Consider the following 24,398-nt stretch of genomic DNA (forward strand, 5'->3'; position numbering starts at 1 on the left):
AAACTTGTATTTTTTAATGTAGCTACCCAGATTCTCAAATAATGATATGAAACGTAATGACAATAAATCAGAACGGGTGTCCGTCGTTAGTGTCCGGTTGTTTCTGGGGATACTACTCTGGTAACTCACGTTCGCAGCCACAAGATGCCAACATAAATATTTATTTGTTAGACAAATTAAAAAAAAACCTCGACTTTCAATATTCATTTCGCTACAACTTTTGAACGGCTGAATAGATTTTCATGATGGCTTGGGATAAAATTATGTATGACTCAAAAACTAAAACTAAACGAAAATCGGTTCATCCTTTTGGGAGCTACGATGCCACAAATAGATACACAGATACACAGATACATAGATACACAGATACACAGATACATAGATACATAGATACACAGAGAGACACGTTAAACTTATAACACCCCTGATTTTGCGTAAGGGTTTAAAAAAGATATAAATAAATCCAAAGCATTTATTGATAGTTTCTAACAAACAAATTAGGTAGGTAAGTAAGTACATTATGTACATTAAAACAACATCATGAGAAAGAATGATAACGTAAACGTTTTGCATCTCTTTCATCTCCATATATTTAATGCTTTCTCTGACAGTTGTTTCTCCTTTGGATTGATGAGCGACAGGACGATTCGTTTTTAAGTAATTTGTCGTCGAAATCTTTCTTTTATGGACGGATCACCAAACAGAATGTTTCAAATTTGAGAGTTTCGATGACAGGCTTTTCTGGTGTGGACAATTCTACAACAGAACCTTCCATCTTCGTAGGTTTTGTCGACAGAATGATTCATATATGCAGTGTTTTGACAACGCGAGCTTTCTCCTTGGATTATTCCCCTGAAACACATTTTGTTTTCAACTGTTTGAACTCACAGACCTAAAATTTTACTGTCTCAACTCGACTGTGCATTTTGCAACGTTTTGCATATGATCGACAATATCGGCATTTCAGAAGTTGCTTTTATGTGAAGGAGATACTAATTTTGCAAATATTTTTTACTTTGTTCAGCTGCTGTTAGTGTACAGCTAAAACTAACCTACCGTCAACTAACGCCCCGCCAGGTTTGTCTGCGTTCGACTGTACTTAGTTGTGTGTTCAAGAAAACTATCTGTGTCACATACTCGTAGTAGTGCCCCACGAGCGCCATACTGTCGTAATGACCGTAGACGCCGCATAAAGCAATCAATGGCTTTTTGATGAGGCCACTGTTAATTTAAACTCGCTTACGAACAAGTAAATATGTACTGTCGAAAATTTGGTATTATTTACGTGAAATACTATAGTTTTTTTTAAGTGTGGTGACGTTTATATGCTTTGTAGTGTGGTAGTACTATATAGGAATTTTGTGAAACAATATTTGTGCTCATGCGTGAATGAGTGCGCAATTTTACGAGTGTATTTCTTGAGTACGACAAACAGATGATTGTGCGAAATATTTATTTCACATAGAATTTGTAGGGCACATTTTTCTGTTCCGCTTTCACAGTGGGTAAACACATTAATCATAAAAATATAAATAACTAGACGCGCCCCGGGGCTTCGCTCCCGTGGGAATTTCGGGACAGTACCCTATGTCCTTCTCCGTACTTCAAACTACGTGTATGCAGATTTCAAGAAGATTGGTCGAGTAGACAGAGCGTGAAGAACAAACTTTCGCATTTATAATATTACAAATTATTATTATTTATAATATTAGTTAGGATTATGCTGTCAGAAGTAACTATTATACGCTGACGATGTCGCGGGTAAACATTCAGTTTTAGTGCGTATAAATTAGGTATTATTTTCATCTAGAGTTTAGCCTAAATAATGGACAAAACATATATACAGAGGCGTCCTATTTCGCACAATATTGGGAAAGCTTTCATCGTAATGAGCGTCGCAATAGCTTACTTGTAATTCATTGCGCACGCGTTATACTGAAACTTGTTTTGGACATGATCAATATGATAATTGTGGATTTTCTTACAAGTCTATGATATCAAATAAATAATTTTGTTTCGTTTAAACTTGAAACGACTATTAAAAGAGTTGTTTATATGTACATTTGTTGTATAATTATTGTTATTACAAATAAACTTCTATTGTCACGAAATGCAATGCAAGTTGAATTCCGTTTTATTTTGTGTTTAATCAATCCACAAGTCGTATTGAAAATATTAATAGGTAGATTCGTGAAAATCTTCGACATATTTTTGCTTTCACAATTTTTTTAACTGGACAGGTATCACGCCCAGAAAATAAAAGAGCTCTTTGTGCTTTTGATGTTGTGAAAATGCAAAAAATCCTTCTATTCTTGCAATACAATGCCTATCGCCTATGCACGAGTGGAAATATATTCCTTTTATTATGTCAGCTATTCAATTCAAGTGCTTATTTTAAGTCGAAAAAAAACACGATGATTTAGCATTATTATTTAATTTCGATAGGATCCAGGACAAAATAGAATAGGAGCAGTAAAAAAATAGTTGCAGGCCGAAGAAGAGGTGGATTGAGCGCATTAGTGGCTAAAAAGGTAGTAACTGATCGGTTAACATCAGACAGGGAGAAGTGGAGGAGACTGACATGCTGTACCGACCACACATAAAGTGGGATAAGGGTAGGCTGGTGATGAAGATCCAGAATAAAATCTGTTTCTTTTTTATATCACTTATATTTTTATGTGAAAGTAGTAATTACTTTCAATGATTTACAATTAACATTTACATCAAATCATTTATTTATTCAGATATCATTAACATATAGAGTGTGTTATTGCAAACACTGGTGTTAGATTTTATTCACGTTGCCTAAAGACATTTGACATGACCTGACGATTACTTACCGCCCTCTAGTGGCAGGTAGTCGCATACACACTAGGGAACTAAACTGTCAACCTGTGTGCAGGTTTCCTCACGATGTTTTCCTTCACCGGAAGCAAGTGATGGTCTATGAAAATTACTATATATGAGTTAGACTGGTATACAAACTCATATGGCACGAGTAGAATACGAACCTGAGACCTTTCGATCCACGGGGCGTCTTAACCATTACACCACCACCGCTTCAGATATAATTCACAGGCAATTCCCACGTCACATTTCAAATAATATAATTTTATTTGCTGTGGTGACGTAAAAGGACAAATGAAACGTGTGGATGGATATGGTGTTTCTCTACTGTACGACTGTACCATTCAGATACAATCTAAAATAAATACGTAGGTAACATCTTAGCTCACAAGTTTGATAGTAGGGCGGACCCTGATACGACTTGGCTCATAAATTTTGGCGCCTGCTGCCTTGGACGGATTTACGGCAAATAGATAGATGTTTTGGCGTATATCGATTAATGATTTAGTGGGAATAATAAGGGTAATTTTATCTTTCCTTGTTATTATGTGACTTGGTCTGTAACGCTTAAGATTTGCCGAAGAGTTCGAATTAATATTGTTCTTCTGGCATGACAGGCACCAATGCTGTTTAAAAGAGTTTTGAATTGACAATCGTTTGTACCTTTTTGAAATTATCGTATAATATAAAATTTGACGTGATACAGTGCCTGTGAAGGTCTAATTTCTGAATAAATGATTTGGTCGTTTTCTGTATAGATTTTAAAATGAAAAGCACACAATTTAAGAAAATTCACGCGGGTGGACACTCGGGAAAAAGCTCGCTTTTACTCGCAAAGTGATTGTGATTAATATTACATCAATGTGCTTAATCCAAGCAATGAAATGTATATTATGTGTATTGTTATTATATATCTGTGGTATAAATAATAATATTAGGACAAATCACATAGATTGAGCTAGCTCCAAAGTAAGTTCGACACTTGTGTTATGGGATACTAACTCAACGATACTATATTTTATTACATATATAGATAAACATCCAAGAGCCGGGAACTCTCGGTTCAGAAGCAAGCATTTTAGCAACCACTGCGCCACCGAGGTCGTCAAAAGATATTTTTTTTATAGAAAAGAAAATGTTTTGCAATATATTATGAAACCGACCTATGTTCTAAACGGAAATTCCCAACAGCGAACCGAACAAAAGTGCAAATTCGAACACACAAAAAAATCCTGGAGCACACAAACTGTGTTAAGAGTGAGTTGGCTGTTCGCAGAAATTAATATTTGAATTTTTCATGTAAAGCAGAACGCAGCTCAACTTTCTTACGCGTCACGTTCATGTAAGTTGACGACTTTTTGGACATGGTAATTGAAATATAACTATGGTGATCTAAGCGTTTAGGTACCACTTGTGTGGTATTGAGTTATTAAGGCTGTATTTAGATAGTTAAATCGTTGGTTGATCATACATACTAATGTTATAAATACGAGAGTCTGTCTGTTCCGCTTTCACGGCTAAAACGCTGGATCAATTTTAATGAAATTTGGTATACATATAGTTAAAGGCTCCCGTTCAAACATAGTTTGAATTTTATTTTCAAAAATCAAATGAAAATTGACTATTATGGGGGTGAAAATTGCAGCGTACCGCTTTCGCAGAATAACTCATGCGGGCGAAGCCGCGAACAAAACCTAGTATAGAATAAAAAAAAACATTAAATTAAATTATTAAAAAAACATAAAAAAAACACAAAATTAACTCTGTTTACATTTTTTGGAAAAAAAAAAATTTTAAGTTCACACTTAAAATCAAATTTTTGGGACATTGAAAATTTAAACTGTTAATACCTAGAGTTTTAGTTAATAAACATACAATTGTAATTTTCTCACGTTGTGTACATGATTTAGAGACGTTTATTGTATGATAACGTAGCCGTAACATGTTGCATTAAAATCAATTAAAACCGCAAAATGCCAATTTTCCACCTTTTTTCAAATATCTCAGAAACCGGAATCTGTCCACCGCGTGCTTGGAACGCCACAAAACGAAGTGTTTACCCGGTTGCATTAAGTGTCGGAGTCCCTGGGCTCCGCTTATAGTAAAAACTCAAAATCAAGAAGATAAATCATAGAATTCAAACAAATGTTTAAGAGTGGGTTGCAACTTTACCGTTAACTTTAACATGCGGCTAAAAATCGCATCGCAACCTACCTACGCCATTTTTGTTATTTGATGTAACAAATAATTGTGATGAAGATTTTTGGGATCGTGGAAGCATTGTGACTGACAGAAAAACACCTAAAATGAAAGAGATAGAGAGATCTTTCATGCCTCCATGTTACGATTACGTGGGCCTCATTCATATTCAATGAAACATTATGTCCCAAAGTTTCGCCTCACAACAATGCAATATAAAATATCGAATAACTTCGAAAGTTGGTTAAGTAAGGATTTAGGGGTCCTTCTAAATTATATATAAGGATGGAACCGCTCGGATTTGGAAACTTTTTATGCTCTCAGACGGAGATGGGAATTGATGAGAATTTTAAGACCAATATTATTTATTTAAGTATTTGTCCCTTTAAAGTTTTGGACATTTTACAAATGTTTATGAAGATAATAAAAATTAACACACATAGAAAAAAATATGGCTCGAGAAATCGACGAAGCGTGTTGCCGTTGTTTATTTATTACTAGCTTTTGTCCGCGGCTTCGCCCGTGTGAGTTATTCTGCGAAAGCGGAACACAACATTTCACCCTCCATTAGAATCAATTGGGGGTGGATTTTTGAAACAAAGTCTACCCTATGTTTGAACGGAAGCCTTTAACTATATATGTATGCCAAATTTCATCAAATCGGTCCAGCGGTTTAGCCGTGAAAGCGGAACAGACAGATAGACAGACAGTATTTTTGGTGAAGAAATAACGAGACTATGTCAAGCAAATAATAAAAAAAATATAATTTTTTAATATGGATAAAATTAAAAAATTCCCAAGATAGCTACATTACATTATTTCCTATATTACATGATAACTATAGCTATGGACGATATTCATTGCACTTTTATTTATACCACCACGCCATTTCCAATCAACACAAGCAGTGTATCGCGTATTTACCAACCAACCCAATACCTCGTAAACTACTGCAGACTTGATTGGCGGGCCGGGTCACGAAGAAAATTTGGATCCCACTCAATATTGGATAAGGTAAGTGCTTTGAAGCCTTTCCAAATCCACTAAGGTCGGTATTCGCATAACGAAATTATAACTCAATCCTCGTACAGTGCGTGACGGCGTGCAGTGAGCCGCAAGGGAAATCTGACCATGTGGCCTTATGGACTTTTGTGTTTCCAGGTGTGTATATTGTGTTAAAATTACCTCGTGGGGTAAAAAGTATGGTTTACAAGTCACTAGGGAACACATAACGGTTGATCAGGTGTCCTATTCTCACGCAATCGATGTCAAATTTGTTTAGAAAATTCTAATAATAATATATATATTAGGACAAATCACTCAGATTGAGCTAGCCCAAAGTAAGTTCGAGACTTGTGTTATGGGATACTAACTCAACGATACTATATTTTATAATAAATACATATATAGATTAACATCCAAGACCCGGGCCAATCAGAAAAAGATCATTTTCCATCATGACCCGACCGGGGATCGAACCCGGGATCTCTCGGTTCAGTGGCAAGAATCTTACCACTGCGCCACCGAGGTCGTCAAATTCTATGGAATTAGTAGGTACTACGTACCTAAATACTTACTAAATCCATGGAAAATTCACAACATCAATAAGTTTTTTTTACTAAAATGTAATTTTTGACACGAGCATTATTGTCAAAGAGATCTTATTGTATTTAAAGCGAGACAAAATAATCATGACCGTTTAGTAAACCGCTGATGAGTTCGCTCTTCTGGAGCCATTCCAGGGTGCACCAGCAGGCCATGCTTATGACGAGTGCTGATGATAAAATATAGATATAAAACACGATTAACGAAACAAAATATGAGAATCGAGCTGACCAATTCCCCCTGGTAACACCCGTTCACGAGTTGACGCATGGTATATATACAATAGTAACAACGGCTGATAAACCTGACACAGTATTCAATCAGTCAGCTGGCACAACGCCACGGGTTACACGGCGCTATTAAAATAAATCTGGATTTAACGAGGAACGCGCCCTGACTTTCAAGAACGTTAAGCCTGTTTGCTTGTGATGGAAATATTTTGAATAGAAACATTTTGTTTTTTTTTGCATATTAAAGTGGACAACCGCCCAGGGAGACCGGCAACCCGATATGTCACAAGTGACCTTTTTGAGAAAGCGATAGACTCTTTTCTTGAAAGTCATAATGTCGAAACTATTAGGAAACACCTTCAAGGTATATTCTATAGTTTAGTACAGCGATTACCTACTACCAACCTACCAGATGGTAAGCAGTCGTAAAAAAAGCATGTCAGATGCCTTTAGGCGACTTGAATAAAATCTGACACCAGCGTTAGAAACAACACACTCGATCTGATGATGTACACCGATTGACGTGACAAGCTTTTAACACAATTTCGATCAGAATTTGCAAAATAAAAAGGTTTGTATTACTGTTTCATTCATATACGTCAGCTGTCTTTTTTATATATGCATGCTATCGGTTACATTAGGGACTGTGACGCTGCGAAATCTGGGGTCTTCAGTTTAAAAAAATCTTTGGAGATCGTCTTGGATTTTCCCACTACACGCCGCATCAGTAATCCTTTCATGAACATATCTGTAAAAGGAAGGTACATATAGCAACATGCAATCAAAAATACTGTTTGCGGTTACGATTTATTACGACAGAATGACATCTACCATACAGGCCATAGATATAAGAAAAATATACAAGGCATTTTTTTTCAAATAGCTAATTAATGTTATGATGTCACAGAGTAAAAGGAGGAAGCGAAAGACATATCAAGGTTTACGTGTGTGATTGTCTTTATTATTAGTGCAATCTTAAAAAAAACTTATAATGTAAGTAATTATTCTCTCTCTCTCTCTCATCTTTATGTAGTTTTGACGCCTCAAAGCCCTAAGTAAAAAAATTGCCATTGAATTTGGAATATTTGGCTATGATTTTACAACCAACCGCCCACCTGAGGTTAACCCTTTTTGGGAATGCAATTGTTGCCTATCAGCTGTTAAGGCTTTGTGTACATTAGTCGCCTCGTACGTCATACACGGGAGGATATGCAGTGGTCTTATTCTTGGGCGGAACCACACTCCGCTGATGTAAGGAATTACTTACTTAAATGCTTTAAATTAGAAAAAAAGCGTGAAGTTTTTCTATTACTGCAGTATGTTCTTCAAAAGTTGTAGGTTGTGTTCTTCGGCATATCTAAAAAATATGTTTTTTTTTTAATTATAAATAAAGGCAAGCTAAGAATGTACCTTAATAACAAGACAGTTTTCATTCAACGTTCGGCTTTCGTTATAATTATAATGTTTATAACAGCACTCTTTCATTATGATGATCATAAGAGTATTATTATTTTTTATTATCATAGTAAATGAATATGATAATATTCATTTATATATAATATTCATAGTCAGGATTGTTGGATGTCTGGCCATTCTTATAAATCTATTGATAAGAATTAGCCTTTACCACGCAGGATCAATGTGGATTGGTAGGTTTTAACAACTGTAATTATAGCAGAGAATAATTAACGTGCCTTCCAAAGAACGGAGGAGCTCGCAATAATACATATTTCGTCACCCAATCCGCGACCGATCATTAGGAAAAATGCTTAACCACCACTATCACAGGTCGCCACTGAGATCCTCAATATACTCCTCCAGGTACATCAAAAACACATAAGTCTCAGACGAACTTGAAAAAAAAAGCTAACTTTGTTTTTAATTAAAGTGTCACACAAACAAATGAAATATGGATTTTTCCGCTGTTTTTGATGCGAACAATTAATGGTTCCTGGAACGAAAATAGTATCAAATGACGGGAATATAAACCTATGTATACCCATAATGAATATTTAAATATAACTACATTTAAAGTTAAGATAAATAACAAATAATTAGAATTTTAATTAAAGTCCTCATTATAACACTATTATAGTGAGTTTGTGGAATATATAAAATAGTTCTGACTTATGTACCCATCGTTGAAGGAAAACAAGAAGACAATAATATATGAAACCCCTTTTCTAAGCTAATAAATCGAAAGCAGCTTCGAAAACAATTTTTTTCTTTTGAAAAAGCCATGCGGAATACGGAGCTGTGAAGAAGACAGTCTGATAATTGAACCTACTTAGTATATAATCTGATATTTGCCTAGTAACGCCAAACCTAGTGTATAAACTAGTATTGTCCTAGTATCAAACATAGTATCTCTTACCGTTCTATAAGCATAATAACAGTCGCAACAATATATCCAATGGCTAAGAGTATGAACGCCGGCGCCGCTCCCCCCAGCGCTAATGCCCGAGGGGAGCTCCCCTCACACGTCACCTGGGTGGACCTGGTGCGGTGACCAGTGAGGGAGACTATACCGCGCTCCATGAAGCGCTTCAGACTGGAATTAAATACAAGGGTTAGGCAAGATAAGTTAGGAAAAAATGTTAAAATATGTGTATCCTCTCCTACTAATATTATAAATGCCAAAGCTTGCGAGGATGTTTGTTTGTTACTCTTTCACGCAAAATATACTGAACCGATTGTTATGAAATTTGGTACACTGGTAGAATATAACCTGAAATAATACATGGGGTACTTTTTAACCCACGGGAGCGAAGCCCCGGAGTGCAGCTCGTGTAGAATAGAATATATATATACACAAGCGTTTAAAACCTTTGTATTTTTAAAGGATTTTCTTTTGTTGCCAGTTGACTGGAAGAGATCCTTCGGATAAATCTGGACTTGATATTTCTGTTCTTAGTTTCTGTGTTGTTTTCTTTATGCAGTTATTTCCTCACCTCCAGTTCAAGAACTCAATATACGGGCTATTTTTCTGAACAATAGGAAACAGAACAGTTTTCTCCATAGACTGCACAGAGCCCAGTTCACACAGCTCGTCTTGTGTGAATGTCTGTGAGATGTAGCGATTGGCGCTCTCAACTTCTGTGTGGAACGCGTAACCTAGAAAATATCAAAGAACAAAGATACATTTGCAAAACAGTCTTTATTTAAATCAGATTTTAAGTTAGACCATCTGCTATGCAACTGTAAAAACCGAATCAGATTCCATGGAGTAGTTTTTGCTCGATGCGCGAACAAACATACAAATATACAGAACACTACGTATCTTTATAATGGTCTACTTTGCAAGCGAAATAAATAAATTTATCGTAGTATTAAGAAGAAGTAGTTTTTATAACGAAATTAACATTAAACTGAAACTAACTGTGTAATTTCATAAATCAATAATTACATTAATTTTATTTAATTTTAACTAATTTTAATTTTTAATTCTAATTTAAAAGCTTATCATGTATTAATGTATCGATCTAACAGTATTGTTCTAGGTTAATAAAGTAATAACATTTAATACTAATTTTGCGTTATCGAATTAATATGCCTGAGTATTCCAAATTGGTACACTTCAATTATTCCCGCGGGAGCACTTAGCCATGGTTTGCTTAACACGCAAGTAACTTGAATATTAAACAGAACCATTAAATGATTATATGTATGTATTACTGGCTCTCTCAGTTACACTATAATGGTATTTCAACTGTAATATTCATTCTATAATAATACGGACTTATCGGTTCATTGGTATATCCGGGAGCCGGTTTTGGCGGGAGACTTAAAACAACATCAGAACTCTCCAAACATTATGGTTTTTTTTTAATTTATTTATCAAAATGGGTGAATTTTAGAGAATTCATTTCGCATTACCCCGTCATTAACCGACATTACCCTCCTACAAATTTCAACAAAGACAAGAATATTTTTACTACCCAAATTTATGAATAACAATCTGTGTTGGGCGTAGGTAAGGTAAAATTTTATCAATATTTATTTCTAAGATTTTTGAAAGGTCTTTTATTTTGAGTGACGGCGGTCAGAATGCTCGAAAATTCTCCAAAATACAATGGTATATACACAATATGACGTATCCTATTAAAGTATTAAGCTTTAGATCTATATTCCCGCGCAAGCCTATCAAAGAAACGGAGTGCTGTGAATTTTTAGATATCTCAAATTGAACCGCCAAGTCTACTGTCAAAAAGTTCTTGAAATTGTCTATAATCTATGGTAGAAAACGTTCGGATACGTGTACCTTTTTTTTCGGTACGTTTCAGATATGTAACAAAGCGAATTTAAGGGTTAAAGATAAGTTTTATGTATATAGTTTTATGTATACATAATAATATAATAATAAAGATTAGTATTTTTGTTTCTTTGATTTTTTGATTGTATTTTCCTTTCATCAGCACTTGATCACAATCATAATATGTTTCAGTATACCTTTTGACCATGTACTTTATTGTGTACTTACATGTTATATTACTGATAAAAAATTATACATAAATTTACATTTAAAAAATGGTAAGCCCTTCTGGCATGATAGGGACCAATACTGTTCGAATGTTTCTTTCGGCATTTCTTCTCAGCAGTGGTCGTTCCGAAATGCTAGTAGTTTGTAGCTTTGGTAAACATCATTTAATTTAGAATATGACGTGTAGGCCTTCACAGGCCTAATTTTTTAATTACAATCAAAATGATTTGATTTTGATTGTAATTAAGAAACTCAAAAACGATTTTAATGAAATTTGATACTGAGACAGACGTAACTTTCAGGTGTAACATAGGTTATTTTTTATGTATTACCCGAGCGAAGCCGGGACGGGCCGCTAGTTATAAAATTAGCGAATGTAGTGTAAGAGATCCGGCAGCTAGATGGATCTACGATGTAAAGGAAATTGCTGGCAGCAACTGGATACGGATGGCTCAGCACAAAGATGGTTGTCGAAGACATAGGGAGGCAGCCCAGCAGTGGCTCTCGGCAGACTGCAGATAATGAAGTACTGATCTGTGACGTAAAACGTCAAAAAAATCTAGTGCCGTAAAAAATTCTAGCAAGCGTAAATATACTCTAGGAAAGCTTATAGATATAATCTAGGAAACAATTAGGCATATATTTTTTTGACATAATTATATTTTGATATACTTGTTTTTTGGCATACCTTTTCAATAAGCATAATTATAGTTTAGGCTAATGTATTTTACCATAATTTTGATTTGCATAAAGCTGTAGTGTAGCAGTAGGTTAGGGTGCGGCGGGATGGCCCTCGGGCCACCCATAAGCCGCCAATATGCTTTAAAATATTATGCTTAAAAAATTGTTATGGTTGGTATGCGTATAAAATTGTGCCTAAAATATCATGCCAAATATTGTGCGTAACTATTATTATGATAAGTAAAAGTATGCCATGTTAAATTATGACATAAAATTGTTTGCATAAAAATAGGGAACAATTACCTCCAGCTTTAACCATAGCGATGCCTCGGTCCAAACTGGTAAGTACATCACTTGTTTTTCTATTCAACACATTCTTTTGACGCATCAGGTTTTCGATCTTCATATTCTTCTTGTTGAAGTAGTAATCTGGCGACTGTCGAAGTTATAAGTTTTTTATAAAAAGGAAAAATAATTTTTGGTACGAGCTTAATGTAAAAAAAAACGGGTTGCAATCCGGGAGTGCCGGCATAAGTGAAAACTTTAATATTAACCTTGTGCCTTGTGCATTTTTGTCGTCTTATGTATTTTCGATCAAGTCACGTGCCCAGTTCACGAGTTTAACATTTTTACCCATCACAAAAAGTGCACAAGCCGCCGCTTGCCTCTAAAGAAATTTTCACTTAAAAATAACTTATTACTAAATTTATTATTCTTAAATGTGAATAACAAAACCTTTTTCCTAATAGGACATGAAAAGATTTATTACTATTTGTTAATGCGCGTGAGATACCCTTGCCGTTTCTGGCCGGTCTATAGACTGCGGTGACACCACACATCATCAGCTCACAGTATAAAAAAAGACTAATTCTCATAGAACTCCAAACCAGTTCACTTAACCCTTTCTCGGACACTAAGTGAGACACAAAATTATCAGTTGTAACGTCTGTAGCCGTAAGTGTCCTGTAAAGGGTTAATCTTGGCGGGGTTTAAAGGACAATTGGATCTTAGAATCTCCAGTCATGCAAACATCACCTTTAGCCAGGATCTCGAATAGCCAATATCTTCATAGATGAGCTGCAAAGGACTATCGTAGAGTTCTTGCAAAGAGTTGATGGAAGGCGGTGGACCGTTGAGGAGCCAGCTCACCACGCTACTCGTGTAGTAGTTGTAGATAAGGACACAGGCTAGGCCCGTCACCAGGATTGTTAGTTTTCGAGCTGAAAACATTTTTAAATTTATGCGTCGAAAACTTTTTATGGCTGAGATAATGATTACAAAATTATTATATTTTCTTTCAGATTCAGATTAATTTTTTGCAGTATCAAGCCTTGTTTCCTATTCAGTTTGTTAATAGAAATCACTGTGTGTGTGTAACATTGATTTCAATGTATATTTTTCAAGATTTTATTTAGTGTCACCTGATCTGGCTGTCTGTAATCGTATCTTGCAAGTTATATTTCATATTCACGATTGAAAATCTTACTATGAGACGATACAAGAGTTTATCGATTTAGAATTTATCGATTTTTTCTTTCAAAAACTTATTTTAAACATTGGCAAATAAGAAATATAAGAATTAAAAAAGCGTACCGCTTGACGACCTTCCCATTTCAACAAAATCGTCTTCAAAGACTGAAAAATAAAAAATAAATTACGTTTGGATCGAAAACAAAAGAAAGTTTAATATTCTGTCGTTAAATTTGTATTTAACCTCGAAAAACATAACGCAGATTGCGGATCTTCTTTGTAAGAGAGATATTAACAAAAAACATAACCGCTTCAGAGGAAACTTGTGAGCAGGAACCCCAAGAAAGCCTACCACTATGGGAATCATCATTTTCCATCATGATCCGAGCGGGAATCGAACCCGGGACCTCTCGGTTCACAGGCAAGCCCTTTACCACTACGCCATCAAGGTCGTCAAACTATATACGTAACTCATTTTCGCACCCTAATACTGGTGTGAATGCTCAATACGTCAAGTACTTACATTGCTGACAAATAGACGCCAAGATAGAGAAAAAAGCGTATTGACCCGACGCGGGTCGATGTTCTAACTTGGCGGCTAAAAGTAAAAGGCAACCGCACAATGTTGATATGAAAACCACAGATAACCATGCACCAGGACTGAGGGGGCGTAGGAACTGATTCTCGAACTTTCCCGGACCGTATGTTGGTATTCTGTAGTAATATCTGGTCCTATAATTGGCAAAAATCATTATTATAACCAGCCATTGTCAAAGTATATCAAGGGAAAGGGCTATAAATTGGATATTCTTCTCACAGGCGATGGGCTAGAAACCTATTTAGTATTTAATCGTCATATTTAATCTAAATTCCAACAATAAGCTCACCAAACAGCTAAATATGGTCGTCAAGTTTCGCAACTCTTGACTCTGTCTACCCCGTAAAGGATTAAGACGTCATGATATATCTGTATCAATTGTAATGTCCATACTAAAAGTAGCACTGAGTGAGAATTGGTGATAAAGCTGACGTTTTAACGGTCTTCCGAAGCACGGACATTTTTAGTCTCCCATTCCATGACTGACCGCTGCGAAGTTACTTTACCTCTATTAGCGCATGTCCAAATGCGGTTTGCATTTGGACACACGGCACCGAGCTTCTCAATATAACCTTTATCTCCTTCATAGTCGTATTCCTCATGGCTGAGGGTCGTGGTCATTACGTGGAATTAAAAACACAAAACAACTTTCTTGGCATTAGTAATGGAGTGGTTTGCCATTGCCTTCTCCATTTCACACACGAGTTAATAATCAACCAATGTGCAAGTTTCCTCACGATGTTTTCCCTTCACTGAAAGCAAGTGGTGGTCTATGAAAACTACTATACATGAGTCAGATTTGTATACAAACTCATGCGGCACGAGTGGGACTAAAACCTGGGGCCTTTCGATCCACTGGCGGGCGACTTAACCATCACACCACGACCGCTACAAAACCCTTTATACCTGATGCGAAATCAGGAGTAATCCTATTCACAGTTACACTGGTTTCTTGTCTGCTAAAAGTAAACTTTGTTACACTCCAACTTCCCAAGTTCATCAGACGGAAATCACCTTAATCCAATGCCCAGTTTGAAGCGAAAGAAGGACAAACAAATATAAATAAAGTATGGATTTATGGTAGTTTGTTAATTATTTACCATTTATTTACACATCCAACCGTCTTGATATCGCGCTTAGTATTGTAATTTTTTTATTTACATTTAGCTATATTTTGAGGGGGGACGAATGATTGGCTACCTGATACGACACGACGCCTTATATAAAACTAATTTTGAAGGAAAGGTGAAAGGAAGAAGAGGTCCAGGGAGAGCGAGGAAGTCACGCAAGCCAACTGAAAGGGAAGGAAGGCGCTGTGTCGTATCGAGACCTTGAAAGCAAAGCCGAGGATAGCGACGCGTGGCGTATACTCCACCGACAAGAGCATTCTTAAATAAAGAAGAACGAGAAGAAGAACATATTTATACGAAGAAAGACATAGGTAAGACAGTTTAATACATGCGGCCGGAAAAAGTTGATTTATACAATGAAAACTTTGAATATATATTGTATTAACCACAAGCATACTATTGTCACATCCAGATTAACAATTCAGTACCAGCCTATCGATATTTGCATTAGTATGGACCAAGTTTATAACCCTATTACTTGTAGCACAGAGTAACCGCAGAGTCCAAGCTTTATTTTTTATAACTACTTTTGAACTTTCGCGTTGCATAATTATATACCTGTTGTTTAGTAACTATTTATTTTTTATATTAATAATAAATAGCTTTATTGCCACGCATATTAAATTACAATATGTCGCATGAATTTAAGTGTAATTAATTAAAATAACTAAAGAATGTCTTAACTTTTGTTATTCACAACATTTATGCATGTTAAAAAAAACAATAAATAATAATACGGTAAGCATATTACATGTGCAAGGAGTGACCAAAACATTATCATGATAATTAAATGAAATAATGCTTTATTTATTAATGACAACGTTAACGATTTAGTTGTAGAATGAATATAAAAATAAATTACTCGTACCTCAAGCCCTTTACTTTGACGACCTCGATGGCGCAGTGGTAAAGTGCTTGCCTCTGAACCGAGAGGACCCGGGTTCTATTCCCGGTCGGGTCATGATGGAAAATGATCTGTTTTCTGATTGGTCGGGTCTCGGATGTTGATGTTGCATGCTACAAGGCTCTTTGTTAATGGTTTACTGTTTGTTATTGGTCTACATTTCAGAAAAATAAATTTGTGATTTTCTTAATTCATAAAATAAATGAGTGATTGATATCTTTAGTGCATAATGAACAAGTTTTTCGCGTGATCAAGTTCTATGTTTTCTGTTAGCTTGGACTCTATTGTTTAATCTACCATTTACTTGAAAGCCGTAAGACAATATTTGAAATTCGCTATTGGGATTTGGGGAACTATTCGTATTAAAGTCGGGTTTAGCGTGGGACAATTTGATATTACTGTAATCTACTAAGGCTACTCTGTTGTACCTACATTAATTTGATATTTCATGCAATTTATGGTAAATATATTTCTAATTTTGAATGTGATAAATGATTTTTGTAGAACAAACTATTGTTCTTGTCGAAATGATAAAATACAAATGCACAATTTGTTAGTTTTTTCTTGACTATCTTACACATATATGATTATAGGTTTACAGTTAATTAAATTAAACTTAAGAATTGTGAGCCTGAACTAAGCAAGGCCTATATTTCAGTACAGCAGACTCTGGTGATAGACTCTCAAAATGATATATAAATGCATTAGTATATTTTTATAAGGCAAGTAAACTTTTTATATGTTATCTATATTTTTAAATATAATTTCTATCAAATGGTACAGGGATTTGAAATTTCTGTACAGGGTATCCAACGAATTGCACATCTTTTAATTAAATATATTAAAAATAATTTAAATATGAGTAATTGTCTCATTAGATATTTGTGAGAATATTATAATAATTCACACTGGAATTTTCATAGTTTTTGTTTATTCTAAATACTATATAAAGTGTGTTGGAGCCCAACGACCTAAAAATATTTTATTTTTTTAATTTACTCCCGCCTTAGATAGAAATTTTTTTCAGTGAGATTTTTTCGACTGAGGACAGTGTGATTTATCCAGTGTTTGGATCGAACGTATGTTACTTTCAGGGTATGAGAAATATATAACTTACTCAATGGAAGTCAGCGGCGGGTGGACTATTTCAATCTTAGAGACGAGTTCCGTATTAAATCTCAATATTGGGCTTATATCTTGGAACTTGTAGTACATTGATGTGGCAACTACCTGCAAAATAATAATATTGTGTCCATAAAACTGATTTTCATACGGGAATTGATTGTGTAAATTTCACGTGTATATCTTTATGAGTACTTTTAAACTATCGCTTTGCATAATTCTGATTATATACTGTATGTTGCATAATTAATTATATATTATATGTTCAACAGCGCACGTATGTACCTTTTTCGCCATGCCTTTTTTTTGGTCGCTCAGTGACCACGGACCTTTATAACATGGGCCGAAACGTTTGGCACATAAAAAAGATATGCGCGCGTTTAATACCTCTCATTTAGTACATATATCTATATCTAAAAATTTTGTTTTTCAATATTTTATTTGACCGCAAACCAATGTTATGTCATTTTAGTACTAATAGTTTTTGAGCTAGACCGCGAACGGACGGGCGGACATGGAGAAACTATGAAGGGTCCCTTGTGTTTAGGACTACGGAACCCTATAAAGTGTTTTACGTATGTACTTACTTTACGCGAGTCGTTGTAGTTAAAGCTACCTATCCATCTGTCCACTATAGTATAAGCGTACCTGAAAAAAAAATACATATAATAAAAATGTATGTGGGCTATGTAAAGATTGATTGATTGAATGAATGATTGAATGAATGAATGAATGAATGAATGAATGAATGAATGAATGAATGAATGAATGAATGAATGAATGAATGAATGAATGAATGAATGAATGAATGAATGAATGAATGAATGAATGAATGAATGAATGAATGAATGAATGAATGAATGAGTGAATGAATGAATGAATGAATGAATGAATGAATGAATGAATGAATGAATGAATTAATGAATGAATGAATGAATGAATGAATGAATGAAGAAAAATAATTATGCGGGATGTGGGACTAAAAGACGCCAGAACATTTTTTTTATATTTAGTTTTATCTCTAGTGTAATATCTTCCACACTACCTTGACGAAAGGAGATATTGAGAAGTTGTAGTGGTGCTAAGAGTAATGATATCTATAATTCTATACTATTATTATAAAGAGGTAAGCGTTTGTGAGTTTGTATGTTTGAGGCGGGTAATCTCCGAAACTACCGAACCGATTTCAAAAATTATTTCACTATTAGAAAGAAACACTATCCAAGATTGCTATAGGCTATATTTTATCTCAAAATTCCCACGAGAGCGAAGTCCCGGGCACCATCTAGTTATTTTAAGTGTAAAAAAATATCACAAATCTTACTTTAAATTGTGTATTTCAGCGATTTGATTAAAGATTATCCCTGCTGTTTTTTGTACAGTCGCTAGACCGGGTGTTGGTCGTCTGTCTTCCCACCAGACAGGGTCAAAGACCTTTGTCGGTATAGACATCTGGAAAATATTCTCAATTAAGCCTCAGGTGCATCAGTCAACTTTGACGTTAACATTAACCTGCGCACACAACACAAAAGTTGTGTAATTTGTAACTATATTAATTTAAATTATTATGAATTTAACTATAAACTAAATCATTTTAAAATTAGCGATCCAAATTAAATAGAAAATCTAAGATAATAAAAGACAGCAAATGACAACGAATTCAGGGCATAAAATGACAGACAAAAACAACAATAATTGTTACTCATGAATTTAGTAAGTACTTACTGAGTAGCTACTAATTTACGTTCTTACTAGATTTATCGTAGGATCGGATCCGATAGATCTAGTGAGAATGATTGGTAATAATTTATCAAATTACAAATTACTAGCTGCGCCCCGGGGCTTCGATCTCGTGGGAATTTCGGGATAAAAAGTATCCTATGTGTCATTCCAGGTTATATTCTACCCGTGTACCAAATTTCATAACAATCTGTCCAGTAGAATTTGCGTGAAAGATTAACAAACAATGTAAATAGATCATATCCTCACAAACTTTCATGTTAATAATATTAGTAGGAAGTTTAAACTTACAACCACAATCATCCTCAATGCCAATTGTTTAAAGTTCCACCTCTTATAATACTTATATTCATTTAATTCTTCATTGAACCCTGAGAATAAAACAATAAGATCTTATTTATTTGTATACTGTAGTGGAGTTCCCATGTCTGGAACCGTTCCTGGATGCACCATCGGACTATGCTCATAATGATAATGCTTTACTTATCTAAACGTGTGTATTAAATTTCAGCTCAATCGGTTGAAGATATCTGCTTCAAAATCGAGTTGTGAGATTTTTGATTGCAAATTAAATATTAGCTATCGAGACCACGCCAGTTCGGCTGAATTAATTCAACTCTTACGTTTTACGCCGGCGCACAGTATTTTCATTAGAAAGAGTAGTTACTCTTAACTAAGACGGTCGGCCAATTAATTCAGCCGAACTGGCAAGGTCTCGATAGCTCAGTGGTCGAGAGCACTGTCCCGGACAGGGGCGCGGGTTCAATTCCTGCTCGATTCCAGATTTTTTTCATCTCATTCATATTTTCAAAAATAAGTTAAAAAGCGTGTGTGATATATACAACAAATCCATTTAAATTTAAGCTTGCAATAATAATGTAGGCTGAAATCAAATGGTGATACACGTTTTTTTACAAAAATGATTTTTTTTCCACATTATTTGGTATAACTGGTAGCATTCAACGCGTGAATAAAAGCTATGTCTGCACTGTAAACTGTTGAGGAGTTCGTTGGAAGCCGATCCTGAGTGTGAGGCTTATTATAATATCTTGATTTGATAAGGACAAATCACTCAGATTGAATTAGCCCCAAAGTAAGTTCGAATCTTGTGTTATGTGATATTAACTCAACGATACTATATTCTATAATATATGTAATACATATATAGATTAACATGCAAGATCCAAGTCAATCTGAAAAAGATCATTTTCCATGTTGACCTGACCGGGGATTGAACCCGGGACTTCCAGTGTAGAAGGCCGTCGACTGTTTCTAAATATTTTGTTAAATACTTTTAAGAACCAATACACTATTATGTGGACAAAATAGAATAGAATAGAAGTTGTAAATTGTAAAAAGGGAATTATATAGTCACCTTTACTGTAGTTCAATATACCCAAATCATTTATGATTAGCTCACCGCCCTGTATTTTCCCGTAATTATATATCTCATACATTTTATATCCGTCTTCGATCGCTGCAAAAATAAAACAGAATACGTTACCAGAATTTCGTAGCCCGGTTCTACGTAGATCTAATGTTCGTAGCACATTAAAGATCTAATGATGAGTCAGAAATTATCGTAGCTATGATCGAAGCAATGCGATATATAGTGTACGACAACGTGGCGCAACTTTTTAAACTAACTTTGTTAACTTTACCATTTACTTTGAAGTTATTTTAACTATCATCGCGCAGCAGTAGATTATATAATAGATATAATATATAATAGATAAATTTAACGTTTTATGTATCTGTATGTCTGTCCGTGGCGTAGTAGCAGCCAAACGACTGAACGGATTTGGATTCAGTGTTTTTCATTTGAAAGATAATTTATTTGAGTGTGTTTTTAGCTATGTTTGTGAAATATGTGTTCAGCAGTTTGGAAACTGTCAGCTTTTTCTAGCGGATGAGAGGATTCGAGCAACTGCAAATTCCTTACATCTATAATATTATTATAAAGAGGCAAGCGTTTGTGAGTTTGTATGTTTGAGTCGGATAATCTCCGAAACTACCGAAGCGATTTCAAAAATTATTTCAGCATTAGAAAGGTTCATTATCCAAGATTGCTATAGGCTATATTTTATCTCAAAATTCCCACGGGAGCGAAGCCCCGGGTAACATCTAGTTTTTAATAAAACGTCAATAATTTCCGTTTGACCTTTTCACCTAAGGTCACACCGGTCTTTTTAGGTTAAAACCTGAAGATTTTTTCTCAAGTGCGCATATTTGGTGTTTTTCTTACGGTTGAGATGTTTTTTTCACTTCAGCAAATTTTGAGGAGAGCCTTCACGTATAATCGAAAAAGGTTTTTTAATCGGATCAAAACGAAGTGACCTTTAAAATATAATTTTCACACGCTTAAATGGTCGTTATAAATTTTTAAATATTGCTTTTATTATTTTTATATTTTTTGGTACTCTTATTGTTACTTATCTTATTATTACAGTTCGGATTTTATCTCCTTACTTACTTTCCATGTACCACGGATTGTAATTCAATTCAAACATTGCCACAAATAGGGTTAATTTCACCGTTAAATTTGATGTTGATTTTAACCGGCGCACCGCTGTCTTTTAGACAAAATTGCGTACTTTGCGTTTTTACGTGCATGTTAAAGTTAACGTCAAAGTTGACGGAGCAATCCACTCATAGTATTACTGTTTCTTCTTTGTTTTCAGAGTGCGCCAGACAGTTTCCAAACAGGAATGTATGGCGGGAGATAATGAATCAAGGATCAGGGAGAAGAAAGCTGTGTCTCTTTCTAACACCATACAGACACCTCAACAAGAGTTGCCAACTTTTTTTTAGCAGAAATAAAGTATATTTAGGTCTGAGAAGCAAATTGAAAATATTTTAGAAAAACATGCTGTATTTTAATGTTTTTAACGAACGCGGCAAGGCGTATTTGTGGCTGCGCTGTACTGAGACAAGCCTTTTTTTAGACGCCTCTAACAAATTTAATCTAATAATTAAATAATATATGTGAGCATCTGAAATATAGTATTTTGTATACTTTTTATGTTCAACAGTAAAAAGTACAATTTAGTGAAAAACAGTATAATATTGTTTTAGCACTCTGCCAAGAGCGAAACGGTAGGAAACAAGATGTTCTTTGCTGTGTCCCGGGGCTTCGCTCCCGTTGCAATTTCGTGATAAAAAGTGCCGTATGTGTTATTCCAGGTTATTTTCTACCCGTGTACCACATTTAATAACTACCGGTCCAGTAGATAATGCGTGGAGAGGTAACAAACAAACTTACTTTCACATTTATATTATTGTAAGCTTGTAGTATAAATACCTATTTCATCACTCACCATAAGATAGAATCAAGTCGGTATTTACGCTAATATTGAGGTCATTGAACCTCATATAAATGTCTGCTGAAATATTGGAGTTGTGGTTTGCAATATCACCGTAATTAGTGTCTGTAATATTACTGTTTCTGTCCAAGATGAGCCATTTTCTAGTTGAGTCGAACAGAGAGGTTTCTGAAGCCTGGAAATAAACAAATCAATTAAATTAACAGATTATTTCTTCTGCCATATTTTATTATCACAATCGTTATGATCATTATTTTGACGACCTCGGTGGCGCAGTGGTAAAGTGCTTGCCACTGAACCGAGAGGTCCCGGGTTCGATCCCCGGTCGGAACATGATGGAAAATGATCTTTTTCTGATTGGCCCGGGTCTTGGATATTTATCTATATATGTATTTGTTATAAAATATAGTATCGTTGAGTTAGTATCCCATAACACAAGTCTCGAACTTACTTTGGGGCTGGCTCAATCTGTGTGATTTGTCCTAATATATATATTATTATTATTATCATCAGTAGCTTGCAAAGTCATAATAGAAGTTTTTTCACTTTTATTAAGCCCGAAGCTTAATAAAAGTGAAAAAACTTCTATTATGATGAAGGTAAAGAAATTTATATTTACAATAGTTGCTCATTGTCATCACGTGATGTAATAGTTAAGACCTGTGGATCGAAAGGTCTCAACTTATATCCTCTTTGCGCCATATGAGTTCGTATACCAATCTGACTCACATTAGTAGTCTTCATAGACCACCACTTGCTTCCGGTGAAGGAAAACATCGCGAGGAAACCTGCACACTGGTGGACAGCTTAGTTCACTAGTGTGTATATCGTAAAAGTCATGTCAGATGCCTTTAGGAGACTGGAATAAAATCTGAAACCAGTGTCAGGAATAACACACTCGATGTGATGATTAATCATCACCATCGTCTGCAGCCCTCCGTGACCCACTGTTGGGAATAGGCCTCCTTCCGTCTCCGCCAACCGTCTCTGTCCTGGGTCATCCTTAACCATATATGTAATAGTTTCTCACGTAATATAAAACTTCATTAAAAATCGGGCAATTGGTATCGATGAAAACCCCAACGTCCCCAGCTCCGTGAACTGTGCAGGAATCAATCTTGTTTGGTTCAAAACGGTTTAGCGAGACTGTTGACACTCTGAATGAGTGCTTTATGGAGTACTGTGTGAAGTGTTTTATCCCTGTAACATTTTAAATGTTAAATACCCTATTAATATTACAAATGTCAAAGTTTGTGAGGTTTTATGTGTGTACCATGTAAATTTGTCACTCTTTCACGTAAAATCTACTGGACGGATTGTTATGAAAATTGGTACACGGGTGGAATACAATCTGGAAGAACACATAGGTTACTTTTATCCAGAAATTCCGACAGAAGCAAAGCCTTTGGGCACAACTAGTAAGTAAAAGATAAAAAAAAATAATATGTATGTATGTAGTAGTATGACAAAGAGAAAATTATATATTATTTGCGGCGCAAAAAATAACACAATGAACATACTATAATGATAATTAAATAAGCTAAAACAAACTATTAAAATATGAATAACTATATAACAAAAAATATAGGTACTACATAAGCATACATATACATACAAACACGTTCAGATGATGAATTATGAGAAAGGAAAAAGTATTAGAGCTCTGTTGCTCAGTCGTGCCGCCTCGTTATCCGTCACGTTGACGTCCGTCGACGTATCAACGCAGAACAACGTAGAAATTGTAATGAAGTTTCGACGTACGTCAACTCATGCATGTAACCGTCAAACCCTATAGAAATCAACGCGTTGGGATGGAGCTACAATATATTTGAGTAGTCGCCATGGATTTAGTAAGTACTTACTAATTCCATATTCGTTACAACAGGACACGACCAGTAGGTACTAAATACTTAAATCCATGGACACGACTGAGCAATCACGCGGCCTTAAACAGGAGGCTGAAGTGCGGGTTTGTATTCCACTTCTCACTGTCGTATCGATTCGAGATGAAACGCGGCGAACCAATCCCATTGCGGTGTGGTTGTCGTTGCGTCACAATGGCGCACTGT

At 35.2% G+C, this 24,398-nt stretch overlaps 1 protein-coding gene across 1 annotated transcript; it reads right to left on the reverse strand.

Annotated features, from left to right (window-relative positions):
* Positions 1-9,251: 9,251 nt before the first annotated feature.
* On the reverse strand, positions 9,252-22,494 carry LOC128673600 (uncharacterized). The gene is made up of 12 exons (XM_053751554.2): positions 22,324-22,494; positions 20,382-20,483; positions 19,298-19,377; positions 18,591-18,718; positions 17,854-17,914; positions 17,262-17,374; positions 14,036-14,244; positions 13,636-13,677; positions 13,078-13,262; positions 12,346-12,478; positions 9,833-9,995; positions 9,252-9,432 (listed from the first exon to the last, which is right to left on the reverse strand). The coding sequence occupies exons 1-12, from the start codon at positions 22,376-22,378 to the stop codon at positions 9,252-9,254; spliced, it is 1,452 nt and encodes a 483-aa protein (XP_053607529.2). The 5' UTR covers positions 22,379-22,494.
* Between the last annotated feature and the right edge of the window lie 1,904 nt (positions 22,495-24,398).

The sequence above is a fragment of the Plodia interpunctella genome, chromosome 11 (genome assembly GCF_027563975.2).
Source record: "Plodia interpunctella isolate USDA-ARS_2022_Savannah chromosome 11, ilPloInte3.2, whole genome shotgun sequence".
Classification (NCBI taxonomy): domain Eukaryota; kingdom Metazoa; phylum Arthropoda; class Insecta; order Lepidoptera; family Pyralidae; genus Plodia; species Plodia interpunctella.

Bases quoted from the DNA above. Each gene is read 5' to 3' on its own strand.
- LOC128673600 (XM_053751554.2), bottom strand. From the start codon at position 22,378: ATGAGGTTCAATGACCTCAATATTAGCGTAAATACCGACTTGATTCTA. The intron at 13,678-14,035 runs GTAAGTACTTGA...TTTATTTTTCAG, and splicing joins GGCGTCTATTTGTCAGCAAT to TCTTTGAAGACGATTTTGTT. The intron at 9,433-9,832 runs GTGAGGAAATAA...ATTTAATTCCAG, and splicing joins ATTGAGTTCTTGAACTGGAG to TCTGAAGCGCTTCATGGAGC.